The sequence below is a fragment of the Lytechinus pictus genome, chromosome 8 (genome assembly GCF_037042905.1).
Source record: "Lytechinus pictus isolate F3 Inbred chromosome 8, Lp3.0, whole genome shotgun sequence".
Taxonomy (NCBI): Eukaryota; Metazoa; Echinodermata; class Echinoidea; order Temnopleuroida; family Toxopneustidae; genus Lytechinus; species Lytechinus pictus.
This window is the reverse complement of record NC_087252.1, coordinates 2,157,746-2,179,439: the sequence shown is the minus strand read 5'-3', so window position 1 is coordinate 2,179,439 and position 21,694 is coordinate 2,157,746. Positions and strand designations below refer to the sequence as shown.

Here is a 21,694-nt window from a genome sequence, read left to right as displayed (position 1 = left end):
CTTCGTAATCTGTAAGCTTATTAGAAGAGGGTGATTCTGATCAGGTATTTATTTGCGAAAGAAAGATATGAGGCACATGTTTCCCTTTTACGTATTGTTTAAACTATATAATAAAAGGAATAGGAAATAGGAAATTATGGTTGTACATAATCATAATTAGAAGTTGAAAAAAACGTTTTGGTTTCTTGAAGCCTAAGGATTTTTTTCTACAGATTATGAAACGCAGTGGGGCAGTTCCATAAAATGATCAACCTTTTTGTACGTCCGACCCCCATTTTTGTCAATTCTTACTTAACTTCATAAACTGACCAAGTCATGGTCCTTTGAGTACATCACAGACTGTCAAAAGAACAATAAATCAGAGACAAAAACAATTCACGAAGGTCCCAAATAGAGGGGGTCGGACGTACATATTTTATGGAATTGCCCAGTGGCGGACCGTGACCCGGAGGAGACAATGGTTAATTGGAGGGGCACTGTATTGTTTGTGAACAACGCTGTGCCCCTTCCAATGCTTAGTCTCCTCCGGGTCACGGTCCGCTACTGATGAAACGCAATCGTTCAGTTCATCTGGAAAGAAAATTATCACAAAAATTGGTATGGAGCTGCTATATCCCACCCTATCGGTCCGTACCTTTCGTTTTATTCGTCATTAATCCATATATTTCTGAAAATACTTCTTTCACTGTATATTGTAAGTGATTGTCCCTCCATTGTCGAAGATCAACATTGTCGGAACTATGCGTGTTCGGTCCTACTGCATCTGGGGGTAAACCTACTTTCTCGCAGACCTTTTCCATCATGTCTTCGTCAAGGCAAGTCATTAGCATTCTTAACCGGCTTAAATCATCGTCGAAGATCGTCGCAAGATCTATAATCATGCAGTAGTATAATATCCATAGTGGTTTCCATAATCATAATTAAAAATCGAAAGTTCTCACGAGGTGTTGCACAAATACGGGTGTGTAAAATGAAACCCTCTACACTTTAAAATGACTGCCAAAAACAAACATGCGATTCTGGGAGAAGAGGTATAAATATATCGATAGCTCATGGACTTCATTTCCACTTTTTACCAAAAGGTCGAAAGATATTGTTCATGCTGAAATCGTGATCGAGTCCTTCCCAACCTTATTTTAATTCCTCTATAAAAGGAATAATTATGCTTAGGCGAAATGCTTTTTGAACAAAATTGACTTCATATGAAAGGTGACCTGTATTATTCATGCATATAAACTTTCTCCACAGAATCATGTTTCGTCTTCATTTTGCAGCCATTTCAAAAGTGTAAAGTTCGGGGGTTAAGACATATGGCATAATTGCCATAAAAGCGACAAATGTGTCCTACAATGGAAGTAAGAAGTTTGTGTAATTTAAAAAGAATAATATGTACTTATACATTTCAGTTCTACTTAGGATAGACCTTTCGGTTATAAAAGTAAGAAACAAAGAACGCTGCATAACGATAACATAATTGATAAATATGATCTTTTTTAGAAATAATAATAGTTCCTGAATGAATAAGTTATATAGAAAGATACGGTTTAAATACTTACGGAATGTCTTTGACCTTGGATGCAATTTTGCCGAGAGTTTGGGTTCTGTATTTTGCCGACATCGAATTGTGGCGAAAAAATCTGCCGACAATAAGAGTTTCAGAAAGAAAAAAAAACAATTTGCATTCCGTTCTCTTTTTGTGAAATCAGGACTATTAATGTTATATGTGCTTTCATAAAACACTTATTTATTTTGATAGTACATATAGCATGTAGTGAGCTCTTGCACTCTTTCAGCGCTATAGAATATGTAAAGATAGTTACTGCGCTAAATAAATACATGTATATTCTTTAATCATTTTAATTATTACTATCATTATTATTACTATTATTGTTGTTGTTATTATCATTATTATTATCATCGTCATCGTTGTCGTCGTCATCATGGTCATTATTTATTATCATTACAATTATCATTATTATTAGTGTCTAAACTATTAACGTGCATTTCAGGATGATTATGTTTACAAATTTGAAGTACAGGCCTACAACAATACAATATCCTTTTCATGGAAATATGGGGAAGATCATTACTTTTTTATTCGAGAGTTTCATCTAAACTCTCACATAAAAATTAATTTCCTTAAAAAAATGTTGTAAATTTCGACTCGCAATCACGGGGAAATATGTTGAGTGAAATTATAACTTTTATTTTTAAAAATAGGATATTCAAATTAATAGAGATATGATACGTCAATCAAAATATTTTTAATCGTATCGTTACCTGTCATATCATGTCGACCAACTTTAATCAGACTATCATCCAGTTTACATCTTTTCTCATAATTACAGCATCGCTCACTTTCAATCCAGTCCTGAACCATAGACTTTACATCAAACAACATTTCATTGTTTTCCTCAGCAAAGTAGGATATTTTCTTGTCTTCAGTCACCGGTGTCTCGTTCACCAATCGCTTGCGATGCTTACCTGTAAGTCTGCGGACGAATTCACTTACTTCTTCATTTCCAATGGTCATTTGGAGTTGAACTGGCACTAAAGGGGGATAAAAAATAAAAATTAAAACTCATTTAAAAAAAAATGTCACTGTAAAATCTTACAATAAAAGCCTTGCCCGTGAAAGTCCGTCTGTTTATGTATTTATTTTTATTTTTAAAATACATATCCTGACACTGAATATGATAATATCTACACTATACATACAAACATTGTCCTAAAATGGAAAGGTCACTTTGCAAATGTTTAATAGGATGTCTATGAAAAAAATATTTTCTACTGATAATTCTAAGATTCTAAGGTGATTCTAAGACAGACGTATAATCTATCAAATACACTGCTTGCAAGATACACAGGCAAAAAAACATTTTCTCTGACTCACTCCAATTCTTGTGTTGGGTTTCTATTGGCTCTATTTGTTATGTTTTTACTAAAGGTGTACCTAATTTTGTTTAAGTGGTTAATTCATATTTTGCCACCCTACCTTCCTTCAGCGTAATGAACTGTAAATTTATTAGATGTATTTTAAGAAAACTCTCTAAATAGGTGAAGTGTACGATGTATTTTTTTTTCTTTTCTCCATGTTATTGATGTTATAACGATCAATTATTATTTTCAGTTATTTTTATCTTAATTTTTGGAATGGTGAAAGAAAAAGGATTTAGTTGCTCATTTAACTTTCTAAAATATTTTCGTATGTAATATTCTTGGAATACACCTCCGGTAGGCCTTTTAGTATTTTTTTGTACAAATGTGATATCTGAAACCATTATAATTATGGTTGAATAAATAGACAAGACTGAATCGTCGTCCTTTCATACCTTGAAAGAAGGTCATCGCGAGGTTCGAGCACTCTGCTGACTCAAGCGCTTCGCACAATAAAATCACAGGATGTTTAGAAATGGGGCAATTCTTCCATACCTCCAATCTAGCTAGCGCAATCCTGATGTTCTCTCGTGGATTTGAATAGCCAGGTATTGATTCTTGGACGGTATTGGTCAGCTTATTAAGAAAGTTGTTGATCTTTCCTGGAGTTTCCAAGTGCCACAAGATATGTTCCAATGTTTCATTATAAATGATCTGGTCGGCTCCGTTCTTCTTATCTGAAATTTTAATAAATTGACATGTCACGGATAAATCTTAAGCCCAAGTAGACACAAGATATCGCCCACCCCCTTCTCACACAGCACACATACACACACAGGCGTTTCGCAAATTTCACTAAGAACTGGCGTCTTTTAGAGCACCGAAGACGTCTAGTTTGGGAAAATTAATTTACACCAAGAATTCATCATCTTTCGTGCTCCCCCCCCCCTCCCTCTCGTTCTCCTATTCTATTTCTCTCACTTTCTCTCTCTTACAATCAAATATTTATTTTAAAAGAAATGTGTTTAAAATACGGAAAAAATGTTTACATTGAAATAAATCCTTTCAACTTACCATTGAGATATTCCCATTCTTCGTGAAGTCCTTTGTCAATCAAATGAACTTTGAGCACCAGGTGTTGGTCGCAACTAGAATGTTCTTCCTTCCATTGACAAAGAAGATGATAAAACTCATGCTGACTAATTGTCTCTCCTATACCTAGTATTCCCATCGCCTTTAAAGCCTCACGTAATGGTAATGTTATCACACCAGTACCAACGTCGAAATTAACCATTGACCACAGTTCAAAATAGGACATTGTTTCTAATTTAGAGAAAATGAAAATATTATTTGCATGGATTAACAATTTTAGATCTGTTTTTATCAATATCAACGAATGTACAACTTAAAATGCAATATAGATCAAATGTTTTAAATTGATGAAATAATACATGTTCGTATTTATCATTTGTCTGTCTCCAGGTGGCATAAGGACGTTATTCCATTTATTAAGAAAAATGTATTTTATAAAATAGGTTAAGTTATTCATTTTTTAACTGCATGTTTAGTAATACTTGTTTACTCTTATGCCTAAGTTTAATGTAATAGGTTCATATGCCTTTTAAGTTATGATGATATTTCACAAACTTAACCGTAGGTAAAGATTTCAATGGTAACGTCGCCGCCGCCGTCGGAAAAGCGACGCCTATAGTCTCGATCTGCTATGCAGGCGATACAAAATGATAATGGGTAAAAGAAGATTAACTCCTTTTTTAACTTTTATTTTCTTCCTCTGTCTATTTCTCCTGTTTGTTGTTGTTGGTGTGTGTGTTTGTTCAGCTCGGGGTCTGATGGGGGGGGGGGGGGGGTCATGGGGCGGGAGATTGCTCATATACATTCATTCTTTCAATTTGCGTAGTTACGTCTTTTTTATCATTATTTGCTTTAGCTGCATACATTGGTTGTTGAAATGTTATTTTTGCATGATTTCGGATTATGGCTCTGTTCTGATACAATTTGTCTGCTATGTTTATTACACTGTTATTTAATTTGTGTATTGCACTGCTGCGATTATCATTTTGTTTTATATTTCCTTGATTATGTATATATGAAATTTATTTGAATGAATAATAAAGATCACTACAAAAAAAAAAAAATCCACCACCTTATACCGGAGAAAAAAGTCCTGTCAATTGGTTTGCATTTAGCTTTCTCCAAGGCACGGCTTAACAAGATCATTCTATTTTCATTATGAGATCTTTCATCCCATTCATTCAGTGTTTTTTGCATAACATCTGTCTTGACTGAGGTATCCATACCTATAGCTAAGTCTGGGTCTAGATTTTGCAGGAGCTGTTGTATCATCGCTGGATCTTTGACATTACAGAGTATCCTCTTGAACGTACTTTCACATACATCTGATAATTCCTTTATTTGCTCTAAATGGGGAAGATTTATCATATAGTTAGTTCACAATTTGTTCTATGATTTTATTTAAGGCGAAAAAAGATCTTTATTTTGATAACAACAATATATGCTTATATTGATTGTCATATTGTATAAAGTAATAAACTTGTTTTAATTGAAGGTCTACTGCCTACGGGCTGTTGTAACAGTCATAATGGCGTATTAAAAGGTTTCATTCGTTAAAATTGCACCTCGAACATACGATAGAACTTGTTGAATTTACATTCTTTTTGCCTGTCTTGTTTTCTTCCCGTTTCTGAATCTAGTATATATATGTTTTTTTATTGGGGTAGAGAGAGGGATTTTTGTATTGCAACCTTCACCGATGATGAAGTAATTTGGTCAACATTTTGATGACTGTCGAGTTATTACATGAAAAGGGCAGCAGACCAATCAGGTGTCTTATACAAGTTGAAATACATATTCAGGTACATGGGATTTTCGTGTTAATATAATGTCCTAGGATAATGTTCAATTATATTAGCAAAAACAAATACTGGTACATGAAAGTAGGATTTCCAACCATGCTTCCTCATGCCCGGCTCTTAAAAGTTCATCATGTAATATATTTCCTTGATCTACCTGGGGGTGTCCCTCTTTCCACTGACACAGCGAGTCGTAGATTTGTTGTGGATTGAATTTACCTGCACTCGTCGCATCGATTTCTAGCTCGCGGATTGCTTTTCTTAACTTTTCTAGGCTAGGTGTATTTACGTTGTACATTAATGATCTAAGCTCATAAAATGATACAGTACCTGCAGGGGAATGTGTTAGACCATGGTAAATCCTATATGCCTTTCTAAAGTTTGTTCATATTCAACATGTTAAAGGGCAACATAGCAAAAACCAAATATACGCAAGTCTAACGTGCAAAACTGGCCGTGGAATAATGACAAATACCTAATTCAAAATATCTTTCCTTGTTTATTCATCGCTATAGGACCATAGATTCTTGATAAAATGGTAGTATAATGTAGCTTTCTTCCGACCATTACAGGTTGCATTCGGACTTGTCAATCATCACAACGTGCTATTCTGTTGAACCTTCAAGTCAATACAACCAACTATATTAAATGTTGCACCCGTAAAATCACCATATACCATAAACCACTCATGTTATTTATCCGGAATAAACAAGCAGGCACTAGTTAGTGCAGTCCTGAAACTACTAAGATCACGAAGACGCTGTTGTTGAAGTAAAACCTGGATTACAGTGTATGTTTTTTTTTTAAGAACATAGTTATTTTTCCAAAATCATACAACATTATCTTTTGGAGGTAATTTTTAATGATTGCAAACGAAAACTAATGAACTTATTGAAGTAAAATTCCATGATTGTGAAAACCATATTCTCAAGTCATCACACCAATCAGATCAACCGTTTTAGTTGTAACAGATATGTCAAATAGAAAGAGACTCACCATCAAAGAAGGTCATTGAGATATGGTGATTATTTTAAGTCATCCCACCAATCGGATGAACCTTATCAGCGAACCATTTTAGTTGTAACTTACATGTCAAATAGAAAGAGACTCACCGTCAAAGAAGGTCTTTGAGATATGGTGATACCCTGCTTTTTCGAGGGCTAGACTAACTAGAACAAACGGATTGTGTTTGAAAGGGCCTTTATTCCATTCCTTCAAATTTCGCATGGCTTCCATGTAGGCTGTACCTTCAGTTGTCTGAATGACATTGGCGGGAGCTGAGTTTTCCTTGTTCCCTTTACAATCATTTCTGATTTCTTTGACGGGAGCTGACTTGTCCATGTCCATGTTATCCCCTTTACTTGCAGACTCTTCCTTTTCCTCTTCACCGTCATGGGTGTCATTGATTGTCTCAGTTTCTATATCTTTGTTTTCGTGTTGAACCAAGTTTTTAAGGAATTTTTTAATTGCTTTTTTGCCTTTTAAGTCAAGCAGGATTTGTTCGAATATTCCCTCAGGTACTTTGGTAGAATCATTGACCTGACGTACTTGGTCTGATTTGTAAAGAAATATAAACGAATTTATACATTTGTTTTGTAGCCCAAAGAATGTTTTTGATCACATAAAATGTATCGAACAAAACGAAACACGTGGAAAACACATGGTAAAGGGTAATATTTTTCGAAAATTTAGAATGTTGAATTTTAATATAAAATGGAAGAAAATTACTTACCACAGATCTCTTGCCATCTACTCTCAAGGTTCACGACCTCCAACGCAATTCTCAACATCTGTGGTTGGTCGGGTGCGTAAGATTTATTTTTCCATTTACACAGAACATCGTACACACGACTTCTTTCTATTTGTTCCCCGGCGTCCTTATAGTCCAGGATAGAAGGGGTCGAACCTTGTTTTTTTATATATACAATGTTTTTTTATGGTTTCTTGTCAATTCGAGGGTGCTGATTCCGAATCTGAATGATGCCACTCGTGTAACCTTGAGCATTTTCTGCAAATTGGCAAAATCCAATATGGCCGCCAAAATATTCAAATTACCCATGAAAATCATAAAATTGTCCACACATTGGCTTTAAAGTACATGCAATTGTGCTGCCGGAGTGAAATAATATCTGAAAAAATGATTTTTGTCAAAATATTTATTTTCTTGATATCAAAATGGCCGCCATCATATAGACCCCTGTACAATATGAATGGGGAAAATTAATTTTTACAAAATTTAGCACTGAAATGCAAGTAATTATGATCTATGAGTGAAGCAATGTCTGTAAACATGATTGCTAACGATATATATCATTTGTTATGTCAGTTATGTGATAAATCCTGTATTTTGATATTCAAAATGGCCTTCAAAAGCCCTAACACTATTATGTACAATGTGAATGGTGACACAAAAAAATCACAAGAGTGAGCACTAAAATGCATTTTGTTGAGATAAACGAGTGGAATACTGACTAAAAACATTATTGTTAACGAAATTTATTATTTAACATGCCATGTACGTGATAAACCCTGTATTTTGATATTTAATATGACCGCCAAAGGCCCTAAAATTATGATCTACGATGTGAGAGAGGACAAAAACAATTACAAGGTGAGCACTAAAACGTATTTTTTTGTGGTAAATTAGTGGAATACTGTCTTCAAATATAATTTGCAACGAAATATATTATTCGGGTTTCATATTTGTGTTAAATATTGTATTTTGACTTTCAAAATGGCCGCCAAAAGACATTGACTGTATTATGTACAATCGATCTGGGAAACCAATTTTCACATGAGTCAGCACCATAACATGCATATAATTGTGATTTAAGAGTAAAATATTGTCTGAAAACATAATTCCTAACAAGATATACCATTCATTCTGCCAGGTAGGTGATAAATAATGTATTTTGAAAGTCAAACTGGCCGCTACAGGCCCTAACGGTAGGCCTATTATGTACTTTGTGAATGGGAACATATAATTTTAACAGAATTTGGCTTTGCTTGACTAACTGGTGTTGCATGTATGAGTGAAATATCGTCTGAAAATATGATTTTGTAACCAAATAGATCATTTCTTATGTTATTTAGGTGATAAATGCTATATTTAAATTTCAAAATGGCTGCAATATGTTTCTTTGTGGAAATTATCTTTCCCCATTCAAATTTTACATATTAAGATAAGGGACTATGGCGGCCATTTTTCATTTTTAAAAGGCTGCATTCATCACCTTTATGACACAAGCTATCATATATTTCGTTAGAAATCATTGGGTTTAGACAATACTTAACACTTACATCAAAATTAAGCCATTTTCATAGTAAAAATTTTGTCAAAATTATCTGTCCCCAGTTACAATGTACATACTACTTTGGGCTATGGCAGCAATTTTGAATTTCATTACCTTCTCAACCATTATGTGATGTATTTAGTCAGAAATCATGTTCAAGACCAAATTTTACCTATACATCACATAGTTACGTGCGTTTTTGGTTCTCATTCTGGTGATGATTAGTTTCCCTATACGCATATTACAGAATTTGTAGGGGCTTGTGCGGCCGTTTTGAAAGTCAAAATACAGTATTTATCACCTATGGGAGAGGAAATATTATATTTCATTAAAAAAATCACGTTTTCAAACAATATTTTCCTTGAGTAGAAGAAATTAACCAGTTGTCTCACGATGTAGCAAACGTAGTGTGAAAGCGACGTTTCGTCTGCAAGCTGCTAGACTTCGTCAGGCAATGAGCACAGAATTATATGGATTTCATAGTCAGGCAAATCCTAATTCTTTCAAAAGTATTTGTCCCCATTTACATTGTAGATAATACTGTAAGGGCCCTTAGGGGCCATTTTGAATTTTACAATACAGCATTTATCTCATGCATGAAAAATGAAATGATATGTTTCGCCAGAAATCATGTGTTTAGACAATATTTCACTCGTATAGATTACAATTACATTCATTTTAATGTTTTTACTCTTGTGAAAATTGGTTTCTCCATTCGCTTTGTTCATAATACAGATAGGGCCTATGGCAGCCATTTTGAATGTCAACATGCAGCATAATTACCGAAATTGCAAGGGAAATTATATGTTTCGTTAGAAATCCTTGTTGTCAGACAGTGTTACACCAATATTTCGCAGTTATTGGCATTTTAAAGTCAAACAAATTCAAAGGTTGTGAAAATTATTTGTCCCCTTTTATATATTGTACACAGTATAAGGGGTCTATGACAGCCATTTTGAATATCATAATACAGCATTTATCACATTAGATAGTATACAAATGACATAGTTTTGTTAATAGTCATGTTTTCAGACAGTAGTCCACTCGCAGGTCACAATCACATGCAATAATAGTGCTCTTGTTTGAAACAAATATTTTCCCCATTCATATTCTACATAATAAAGTATACAGGGGTTATGGCGGCCATTTTGAATATCAATAAAATAAATATTTTGTCAAATATCGCTTTTCATATTGGTATTTCACTTCTGCACAACAACTACATGCATTTTATAGCTAATGTGTTGGCAATTTTATGATTTTCATGGGTAATTTGCATATTTTGGCGGCCATATTGGATTTTGCCAATTTGCGGAAAATGCTCAAGGTTACAAGAGTGGCATCATTCAGATTCGGAATCAGCACCCTCGAATTGACAAGAAACCATAAAAAAACATTGTATATCTAAAAAAACAAGGTTCGACCCCTTGTCTATGGGGCCTATCCTGGACTATTACTACTAAGCTCTTTGAGGGCAGCACACACCTTTGTCATCTTGTCATTTGGAGTGCCATAAGCCAGTAGCCATAGGTGGTAAAAAGAGACAACCCCTGTTAATAAGAAATGTGTATAATACTAGTTTACAACATTAAAGTGTGTATAGTTTATAGTACATAATTATGCTTGTTTTATGCATAATCCCTTATTAATTAAGACAATTCCTGTTCTTTCGTTTTTATATCGCAATGCATTACGCTTTGATAGATATATTCCCATTGAGCAAGATTTTGGTCAATTTAACACACGTTTTTCGATGCTTATGTCATTTCCTACTGAAAAGATACAATTGTTGGATTACACTGTTTTACCCCGAGCGCGTCGACGTGGTGTCATCTATTATGATTACAATGTCATGTACCTGTGCGATTCTTGTCAACGCATGGGGGCGCCTTCGCGTAATAAAAGAAGTGTCAAGGTAATTTTATGAATTATTGTCTCTATTTTCGTTCTTTTCTGTTTTATATTGTTGATGGAGTTGTTGTGATATTCATACCAGGAAGGGTATTTTCTAAAGCTTCCCTCCCTGATATGACAACAATAAATAGTGATGTGGAATTGTGATTAATAAGAGGCTCCTTCCTTATCGTATGTCATGCTTAGCGAATGTGTTTGCAAACTACACTTACCTTGTACATTCATTTCTTGCACCAATTGCTTTGACTCCTCGACATCACGTTTACCTACTATACACAGTGTAAAAATGGTAAATTGATTTATTCTGACTGCTACAAATTATAGTTGGCCATTAAATTCTAATGGATGAATTGAATCCCTTTCAGATATTACAATTAATTTCAATCGTATGGTACTAATGGGTGGGACTGGTCCGTCAGTTTCAAGCAACTTTAACGTGATAATGTAGTGATTACAGGTGGCATAATGAGACAAATATTTTGATTGGGCACAACACCCCGAATGTTGAAAATTTTATAAGACGTCGCGAGAGAGTGAAAAGAGCAAGCGAAATATTTGCCTCCTTTATATGGAAATCTAATTTTGTAATATATTTTAACAAATTATTCAACAGATTTAATCATATTTCACCCATTTCCTTTCTTTTCACTCTAGTATGGAGCATTTTGGAAGACAGAATCCCCTTCCCAATCGGTATGCCAGTGGTGACTAGTGACTACTAAAAGAGTGTGGTAATAATACACCGAGCTTACCATGATTACAGCAATCGCAGAATAAATGGTGGTTTTGCTAACCTTTGTAACGTCTGGCCTGCCGTTTCCTTGATCTCAGTCTCAAGAATGCCATGCCTGTCGTGGCGACAGCCAGTATCAGTAGGATTGGTACCACTGTGTGAAAATAGGTTTCAGACTTTATATCTTTATTACAGCCCTTATTTGGTACATGTATACCGGAATATCACCTGTTCACTCCCTGAACTTGAAGTTATTGTCAGATAACTGAAGGATTATATAACACTTTCTGACATATAGACCTAGCTCGTTCAAAACAGTAAAGAGTTCTAGATTTAAATCTATTCTTTAAATGCAATGGAATGAGATTTCATAGTGTGAATCTTTTAACACTTTCACTCAACAAAAGATATAAACTAACTCCTGAAAGTTAAAATGTTATTCCATCAGGACTGGTCCCTCATCTCACTCTGAGAGAAGTGTGATAAGACACCAGATTAGCTCCTTTGCATTTAGCATGTTTAGAGAGTTGGCATCGGGTCTCTCTACAACAGTCATTTTTTTTCTTAGATTCAGTTAAATGGAAATTATATGACGGCCACTTAAACTTCCAAAAGATTAGTTATTTTATTCGAATGTTCGGCTTCTAGTTCAGAATGTTCTACATTTAGTTTTATCTACATTGTGTATATCATTATTGATTAATATGATTGTCACATTATTTAGTGTTTACCATAAACACTCGCCTTTTTATCTTGTATAGTCATATTGCTTACAGTGTTTATTCCTTTGTATCATTTTATATTTGTATGATTATCATTTTATATTTGTGTAATTATTTCCTATGTTGTATATTTGAGTTGAGTCAAAATGAAATAAACCAACAATGACAATTTGTCATGCTAGTGGTCATCTTTTAAATCAACACCGATTTTAGAGATTGTGAGAGCATAGTTTTTGTTGATTTCATAATGTATCTCATATAAGATAAGATAAGATAAGATAAGATTTATTTTATTTATACACGGTTAAAAAGCCCAAACAGTTCACAGACTGATTTCCATTGGGGCCGTGTGGAACATACAATTGACAAAGTAAACATTTTAAAATCAGTGTATAACGAACAATATATATGGAAAAGGAGCATCAATGAAATATTACAAGACAATCATTGAAACGTGAAGAGGAGGGGAGGAGAAGAAAAAAAAAGAAAAAAAAGGAAGAAGAAGAAGGGAAAAGTGAGAGGGAGACGAAAAAGAGAAAAGACAATAGAGAAGATAACAGAATAAGAAAAGAAGAAAAAGAATAATAATGATAGTAAGAAAAAGACGAAGAAATTATATACCGTTTTCAAAAACATCAATAATTTACAACATGAAATATCTATCGGTAAATTGGAACAAAGTGGTGCATACATGGTAATAGTAAATGTGTACATGGTAAAGTAAAATGTCAAAGTAAATACATGTTTCTATAATGGACAAACAAGTACAAGAAAATGAATACAAGTCATGATTTATCAATGATAAAAACTAAACATACAAAAATGTCTGGAAAATTTATGATAACTAAACATAACTAAACATGCACTGAAATTAATTATAAAACTTATATAGTTAATACTCATGCCATATAAAAGCAAAACATATGAAATGGTTGGAAAATAATACATGTACTGGGGACAGAAAATTAAACAGAAAAATAGTCATTGTGATCCATATCACACAGATAATCTCTTTAGACCTGTTTTGAAATTGTGTTTCGTTTGTGCCGCTTGAATATTAGTGGGTAATAAGTTCCACATACTGGCGCCTCTGTACATAAACATGCGCTTTGCAGATTCAGACTTTATTTGCATTATTTCCAAATTGAGATTCCCACTTCTTGTGTTATGTGATCTTTCTTTAAGGGAAAATCTATTGATTAGATATGAGTATGTTAAACATCATTATTGCAACACTTTCATTCCTTTTCTTTTCAAGTGTATCCCAATTTAGTTCATTTAGATTTTCGTTTCCGGATGAATCACAGGCGGTATTATTGATAACGCGAGCTGCCCGATTTTGAATCTTTTGGAGGTTATCTTTTAAACATTTGCCGCAATTTCCCCATACTATATCACAATATGACAAATGAGATGAAATCAGGGCGTTATAGACAAGAATCATTGTATCCTTGTCAACCATACTTCGTATCGATTTTAGCATAAACAAACCGCTACTACATTTCTTCTGCACATTTTGAATGTGTTTTCCCCATGACAGATTTTCATCTAAAATTACTCCTAAATGTTTACACTGGGTAACTCTTGTTAGGGGGGTTCCATCAATGTGAATATTTAGCGATTCATCTTTGAATAGTTTCAGTCGATTTCTAGTTCCTAGGACAATATATTCAGTTTTTTTGATATTCACACTAAGCTTATTGTGATCAAGCCATCGTTTTACATTTTGCAAATCTTCATTGATTTTGTTTTCTAGATCAGAGTAGTTGTTACTTGCATAATATAAAATAGTGTCATCTGCATACATACTTATTTTGCAATTTCTAAGAACTAAATGTAGATCATTAATATGTAAAATGAAAAGAAGCGGCCCTAAAATGGACCCTTGAGGGATTCCAGATTTAATGGGTAATAAATCAGATGATATACCATGCACTGTCGTTTTCTGGCATCTTCCATATAAGTAACTTGTAAACCATTCAATTGAGTGATCCCCAATTCCATATTGCTTTAATTTTTGGATAAGCAATTCGAAATCAACCGTGTCAAATGCTTTTTTTTAAGTCTAGCATGACAGAGCATACTAATTTGCCTTCATCAAAGCTTTTTAGCCATTCATCTGTTGTATTGAGTAATGCCGTTGCTGTAGAATGTAATGGCCGAAAGCCAGATTGGTAGTCATTAATCAAATTGTTTTTGTTCAAGTATTCATACAATTGATCAAACACTATACGTTCTAGTAGCTTAGATAAAATAGGTAATATCGAAATTGGCCTGAAATTAGAAGGTTCATTTACACCGCCTTTATGTAAGGCACTAACTCTTGCCTTTTTCCACTCCGTAGGTACACATGCAGTAGTAATAGACACATTTATAATATGTGCCAAGGGTTCAGTTATACATGGTATCGCTATCTTTATAAGTTTCATTGGTATCATATCACATCCCATCGCTTTGCCACTAGACATTTTCAATAATTTTTACTTTATTTCGCTTACAGTTACTGGGACAAGTTGAAAGATATGGACTAACGAGTGCGGGTGATATTGCAATGCATTATTATTTTCATTTGCAGACCCTGTACTGTCGATTGTATCGGCAAGTCTAGGGCCTACCTTTACGAAAAAATCATTCAATGTCTGTGAAATTTTTTTAGTCTCATGAATTTCTTTCTCATCAACTATCAAGCATTGAATTTTTGTATTTTTATTCTTACGTGGTATCAATATGTTAAGGTTTTTCCACGTGTTCTTCACATTACCTTTTGAATCTTTAATTTTCTTTTGGAATGTTTTACGTTTGTTTTGCTTTATTTTGTAAGTGACATAATTTTTACTCTTTCTATAAGCTTTCCAATTTGCGCGCGTACGCTTTCGAGTCGCTTTATCTTTCAATTTGTCTCGTTTACGAATTAGATCAATAATTTCAGTATTTATCCAAGGTTTTCGGTGTTTCTTAATACGGCTTTTCCTAATAGGGGCATGAAAATTACACAATGAAGAAAATATTGTTTGGAATTGAAGAAGAGAATGATTAACATCACTACATGTATATACACTTTGCCAATCGATGGCTTGTAGATCAGAAAAGAAAAGATTTTCATCGAAATTCTTATAAGTTCTATAGGTTCTATACACATGCTTTGAAGATGGTTTCCGGATTTTACCCCATTCAATATAAACAAGGGAGTGGTCGCTCATTCCTATGTGAAGGACGCCACTTTCGACAACTTTCATACAGTTAGAGGTATAAATTAAATCAATGAGCGTGGATGAATGAAGAGTTACCCTTGTTGGTTCGTCTATCACTTGAGTAAGAGAATAATTCTGGCAAATATCAAGTAATCGTTTTGTATAACAAGACAATGGGTTTCCACTGATATCACAATTGAAATCTCCTAAAAATACGACATCCTTTTGTTCTTCATCAGTTTTTGATAGAACGTTATCAATAACATTAAACAATTCAATGCTTGATCCAGGTGGTCTATACCATGCCAAAACAATTATAGACGATGAAGTTTGTTGTTTTACTTCTGTAGCTATAAGTTCAATATCCTTGTTCATAAGATCGGGTCTTAATTTGTGGCTAAGCTTATTTTCATTGACGTATACTGCCACTCCTCCACCTTTGTTATTCCGATCTTTCCTATAAATACAAAAGTCTTGAATGCGTAACTGCTCATCATTTATATCACTGCTTAATCTAGTTTCATTCAATGCAATCAGGTCTAATTTAAGATCTTCAACCATAAGTTGTAGATTGTCGATGTTTGATAATAAAGTTCTTATATTTAATTGTGCTATTCTAAAGCCATGTTTCGTTTCCTTTATATGACATGATCTCATTTCTGTCTGACATTTGTTCAGAGAGATTCCACCTTCGGGTTCGTAGGGTGGAAATGATTCATTATCCATATGTTCCACCGGATCATTTTCAACGGAATTAATTTTCTGAGTGGGTTGTTGATCTAAGATTGAAGTGGATTCATTTGTTGGGTTATCTATTGGTGTCTGGAGTTCAAGAGCTTCCTTGCCGTGGACAGACAATCTACCCAGTCTCTCGGAAATTCTCTGTTTGCTGCTTTGCGTCGAGACCTCGGATAATACTCATTCCACGGAAAAGGGGGAGGCTGGTTCATCTGATTTCCTCGTTCAGGATCGATTGAAAAGTAACTTCTGGGATAGGGAGCGAATTCTGGATCAGCTTTTGAGTGTGGTAATTCGCTATGATTTAAAGGTGGGAATGCATCATCATAGTTTTGTGACAAGTTACGCAGGAATCGAATGATGTTTTTCGCGAATGCAATTATTCCCCGCGGATTGAGGTGTACGCCATCTGCGTTCAGATGGAGGACATGGTCGATATTACTGTTGTCGATTACCGACCAACTACGCTGATTGGCTGAAAGTTTAATTGCGTCATTCACCTCCTCAACTTTAGCATGTTGACGATTCGTCTCATTTAACCTATGTATGATTGTTGATACAGCGATTGATTTTACACCAGGGACTTGATGGACTTGCTCAAGAAGTGAGAATGTACGTCAATGCCTGGAGTTTATATCACGTTAGCATTGTGGGCTCGTAATAAGTTATAATTTGAATGGACAAACAAATCATTACTGAAATCAAATGCAACGTTTCTATAATGAATAAAAACATGAAAATGCATTTCTATACCGATTAATTAATGCTTGCTTACCAATCTTTACGGGATTTGTGACGCTACTTCCATCACCTTTCTCGGGATTGGCTGAGGTTGTCTCATCTATGAATATCTCCCAGGCTCTCTCCTCTGTTGAACCAGGTATATCTGACGCAATACATACGTATGGCCGGTCACTGACTCTAGCTTCAATTAATATGGTTTTGTTCTTAGAACCGTCTTTATTTTCCCACTCATTACTCTTAAAATTGGTTACCTTTGAAGACCCATGAAGGAAGAACAGGTTGATATCCGGGTAGAATCCAAAGACTGAGCATGTGATGTTTACAATCGTGTCGGTTGAAATCCTGCAACCCTTTGGAGGAGAAGTAGAATTTATTGAACCTTCCTTTCTCTGACACTGGTTGATGATTGGGTATGGTTCTATAGGAGGAGCTACATATAAGAGATTGTAATGTATTATTCATTGCACAGCTATACATATATGAAATGAATCTGACCAAAATTAATAGCAGAGTCATTGAATTTTAAAGGTTAGAAATATTTTGTTCAAAACCGTTATATTCACGCTGTCATAGAAATGAATTTATTTCTCTCATTTCATATCTTCATATGCAATAGAAAGGCCCATGATACCATGTCCCCTCTAAAAGTTTACTACGTTACTGCATTAAATCTTGATTACTTTATATTTTCACACACGTGTACCTGTATATGATAAATCTCCCATGCACTGATAAATTGCACCAATGGTTATCTTACATGTTAAATCAGTATAGTCAATCTAATTTTTACATTGCTACAGGACACCGTTTGAATGAAAATTAATTAAATAACATGCATAGGGCTGTTTCATCCAAATAACACAACTTGAATTCAAAACCTTCCTGTCCCATTTTTCTTATTAAACTGTATCTGGTCAAATCATTTTATTTCCAGTCCTGAGTGACACCCCACCCCCTTCATGTTTAGCTCTTGGTGGAGGTCAAAGGGTTCTGAATTAGGGACTGTTTACTCTTATATGAAAGCACTTGTTAAAAAAAAAACTGTTTAAATCTAAGATGTTACGCAGTAAAACGCAGAGGACATGATCAGCTCGGAAATCAAATTACTTACAAAATAGTCTGATGTATGTGAAGTTGTGTATTAGATACCCCTTGTAGTTAGAAACTCTGCAGATATATCGACCTTGTTCGGCCATACTGACTTCTTTGATGATCAAGGAACGGTTCTCATTCATCTCCATGACCTCACATGGCCTTTGACCTTCACATTTACCAGTGACGTCATCAGTAGGAATCCATGATACAAGGTTTGGCGCCCTTCTTGGGTCATCGCCTTTCTTCCAGTACACAGCCATTGGTGAACCTCGAAACTGACATGTCAAGACTGCACTGTCTCCTATATTAACATCTTTGTGCAACTCGGTGTAGACAGTATCATCAGGGACATCACCACGTATCCCTAAATGACACAGAAAACGTTTATAAGCTACTATTTTTTTTCCAGTATTATGTGTTTCAGTTCATTTCACTCTATCGGTTAAGGCATGTAGTTATGGTAAGTAAAACGTTAAGTCGAGTCGCGGTCCCGTTGAGCCTCTACAGTGCGTCCCAAAAAAAACTATACACTTTTGAAATGGCTGCCAAATAAAAAGTATATCACTTTGGGGAAAAAGACTTATACATATGGAAAGCCGATAAAGTCATCTTTCAAATGACACCAAAATGTTGGAAAACTATTCATGCTTGAGTGAGCACTACCCGCTTAAACAAAGGGTATGAAAATTAGGGTGGGCAGGAATTAGCCTTTCGGTTTCTTTCAGTTTTTGAGAGGCGAGTCCCTTGGAACTTGCAAACTTGAGGGTGTTCTGATGAATTGATGGTCATTCATTATCAATTTAAATTGTTAGAGCAAATTTCATGAATTATCAAATTGAAATTCCATGCATGAGTGAGCATGAATTGCAATCTTTAGTGAAGCATTTTAACTTACAATGTGGGTCTCAGCAGTGTGTTCATTGGAGTCAGGAGAATAGGGGTAAGAAATGACTTCAGTGTGTGAAGTAAGCTGATGGGAAAAGGGTCAACACAACGTTTAGCCTCCCTCCTACAGGTCCGTCCCTCCCCCCTCCTGTTGAGATTGAGACTGATTGCTATTACATGTACGCATTAAGTGCAAAGCGGACTGTCAATTTGATAATAAATTCTGAAAATTAGATCTTTTATCTATCAATCATTCAATCAACAATCTGTTAGTAAATAAACTCAATCAATGTCATCAATCAAATATTCACCTTTTTCAATAAATTATCAATCAAGCATTCAGCTTTTTCAATAAATGATTTCATAAATTATCATAATTAGTCAAGTTCTTAATAAATCATTCGATGGAAAAGAAAGACCCATCAACCATCAGTCACTTGGCATTTTAAGTTTTAAATACTGTAGTAAACTGGGCTCGAGCGGTAGTATGGGTTGGGGTTCCTTACACAGTCAGGAATGCAACCATAGACAAGAAGTAGGGGTGGGTCAGCCATTTATTGACAGCCGGGTAGATCGTACAAAACGAGGAAAAACCCCTGTAAAAAAGGGAACAATATGTATACAATGAATATAATAGTTCATCAATACTGATCCAAGATCACGTGATTATCATATCATATTTTGATAATTATATTTCATTAATCATTAAATTGTATTTCATTAATCAAATGCATGATAATATATGTAATCATGAATTTAATTCAATAATCCGCAGAAATTATACAACAAAAATTGCATGTAAATATACATAAATTCATTTCTTGTTCATAAGTCTATAACATTACTAAGAAGAGTTATTGATCACTTTTCAATGAAGTCGTAATTATTACAAAAAAATATATTCCAATTAACCAATGATAATAGCAATAATACAGCACAGATTAAAAATCATTCGTTTTAAGTACATTACAATATAATATTTAAACAATTATTGCCTTATTATACATGTAAATCACAACAAAATAACCATAACTTGGCCATCCTACCAACTAACTCACCCTACTATAGGCCAAGAGATAACAGGGTACATCCACCAAGTCACCCTCCGGAGATTTCACTCGGCATCGCTCATACATGGTACGTCAATTCCCTAAAAATTGACATAACAAAATTAACTAGTATGGTTTTTCCTAAAACTCATCTAATTTAATCGAGTCTGAATTACTAAGACTACTGCTATCACTCGCCAAATATAATCAAAATAAATAAAGTTCATTCATTTTCTACGTACAGCGAATGGGGGGGGGGGGTATACAAATCTGATCATGACAAAATACTGACAAGAAAATCAACTTCGCTTAATATACTCGATCTCATAGAAAACAAACATGATATAATTTCATTTTATAAACTGATCATAAGAAATCTTCTCTTTTAGAATGTGAAATTGACTATAACAATAACATGAAGCATATAACGATCTTGTATCAGATATACAAAATTAAATTGACATTCAACTCTACTCTCCGTAATAATGTTTTTCTTAAGAATGATATCAACGTAGTCAAAATCTTAAACTGACAAACGATATATTTTAGATTCAAACTTACATGCCTCCTTGTCGAGCTTGACTTGGAAGAGCGAACATGTAACCCTAACGTACACTGTCGTCACCAATTGCTATCTGATTTATCCTACCACCGTAACAACCAAAACGCTTATTCTTTCGCGCCACCTACACTTGAACGCTACCTGGTATAAATATCCTTCCACAACATCACAAATATTTATGACATATTACTACATTTAGTATCAATGGAAAGTATAATGGAAACAACTATGGTTTTAACACAAAAATCATACACATCATGTATTTATGAGAATAATCAGCTATAAATCTGAGGAACTACTTTTACTTTCTTGAGTAACAACATCATTGACGTTACGTAACAGGTGACTAAACAACGGAAAATGCCGACCAAAAATAGATTCACTTTCGCTTACAATTCTCGTAAGGTGTCTCCTAAGAAACAATGATTTTGCAAGAAAATTCAATTTACCACAATCCATCCTGACGAAATAACATTTTCTCAATATTATTGATAATATTCATTCTCCTAGAATTATTTTTCAATTCTTTAAATAAACATTACAATTTTTACAAAAATTGCATTTTTACCATATAAATTATTCAATATGCTCCTATTATGAAATATTTCAATCTATACCTAAACTTCAATCAAAAATTCTCATCTGAGTAGTTTTGATATCTCCAAAATGAAAAATGTAAATATCCAACATTATGGAAAGAAAAATGACAGAAGAAAAAGTGAAATTCATTTCACTGCCGTCCTGGGCAGATTATAAGGGTTGCTATGCATTCCCTTGGTTACTCTCGTCGAGCGTCGTAGTTGCCTCTGACCTACTTCCTCCCGAACTGGAAGTCTATCATTGAAGTTAGGGAGCATAACATGGTTCTCGTCATCCTCATCACTACTAGAGGTGTCTGACATTTCATCATCTTCTACTGGAGGCCATAATTCTGGTGGATCCCCTTCTTCTTCAGATTCTCTCGGATAATCCAATAGATACTTCTTGTTCACTGTCTGTA

General features: G+C 34.4%; 1 protein-coding gene across 1 annotated transcript; it reads right to left on the bottom strand.

Moving 5' to 3' along the window:
• Positions 1 to 11,029: 11,029 nt before the first annotated feature.
• LOC135154839 (uncharacterized) lies at positions 11,030 to 18,561 on the bottom strand. The gene is made up of 3 exons (XM_064103029.1): positions 18,215 to 18,561; positions 17,135 to 17,533; positions 11,030 to 11,862 (listed from the first exon to the last, which is right to left on the bottom strand). The coding sequence occupies exons 1-3, from the start codon at positions 18,456 to 18,458 to the stop codon at positions 11,765 to 11,767; spliced, it is 741 nt and encodes a 246-aa protein (XP_063959099.1). The 5' UTR covers positions 18,459 to 18,561; the 3' UTR covers positions 11,030 to 11,764.
• Positions 18,562 to 21,694: the final 3,133 nt, after the last annotated feature.

Coding starts and splice junctions, on each gene's coding strand:
- LOC135154839 (XM_064103029.1), bottom strand. CDS start 18,458: ATGGCTGTGTACTGGAAGAAAGGCGATGACCCAAGAAGGGCGCCAAAC. Junction 17,534..18,214: donor CACATACATCAGACTATTTT/GTAAGTAATTTG, acceptor TCTTATATGTAG/CTCCTCCTATAGAACCATAC. Junction 11,863..17,134: donor CACAAATCCCGTAAAGATTG/GTAAGCAAGCAT, acceptor ATTTTCACACAG/TGGTACCAATCCTACTGATA.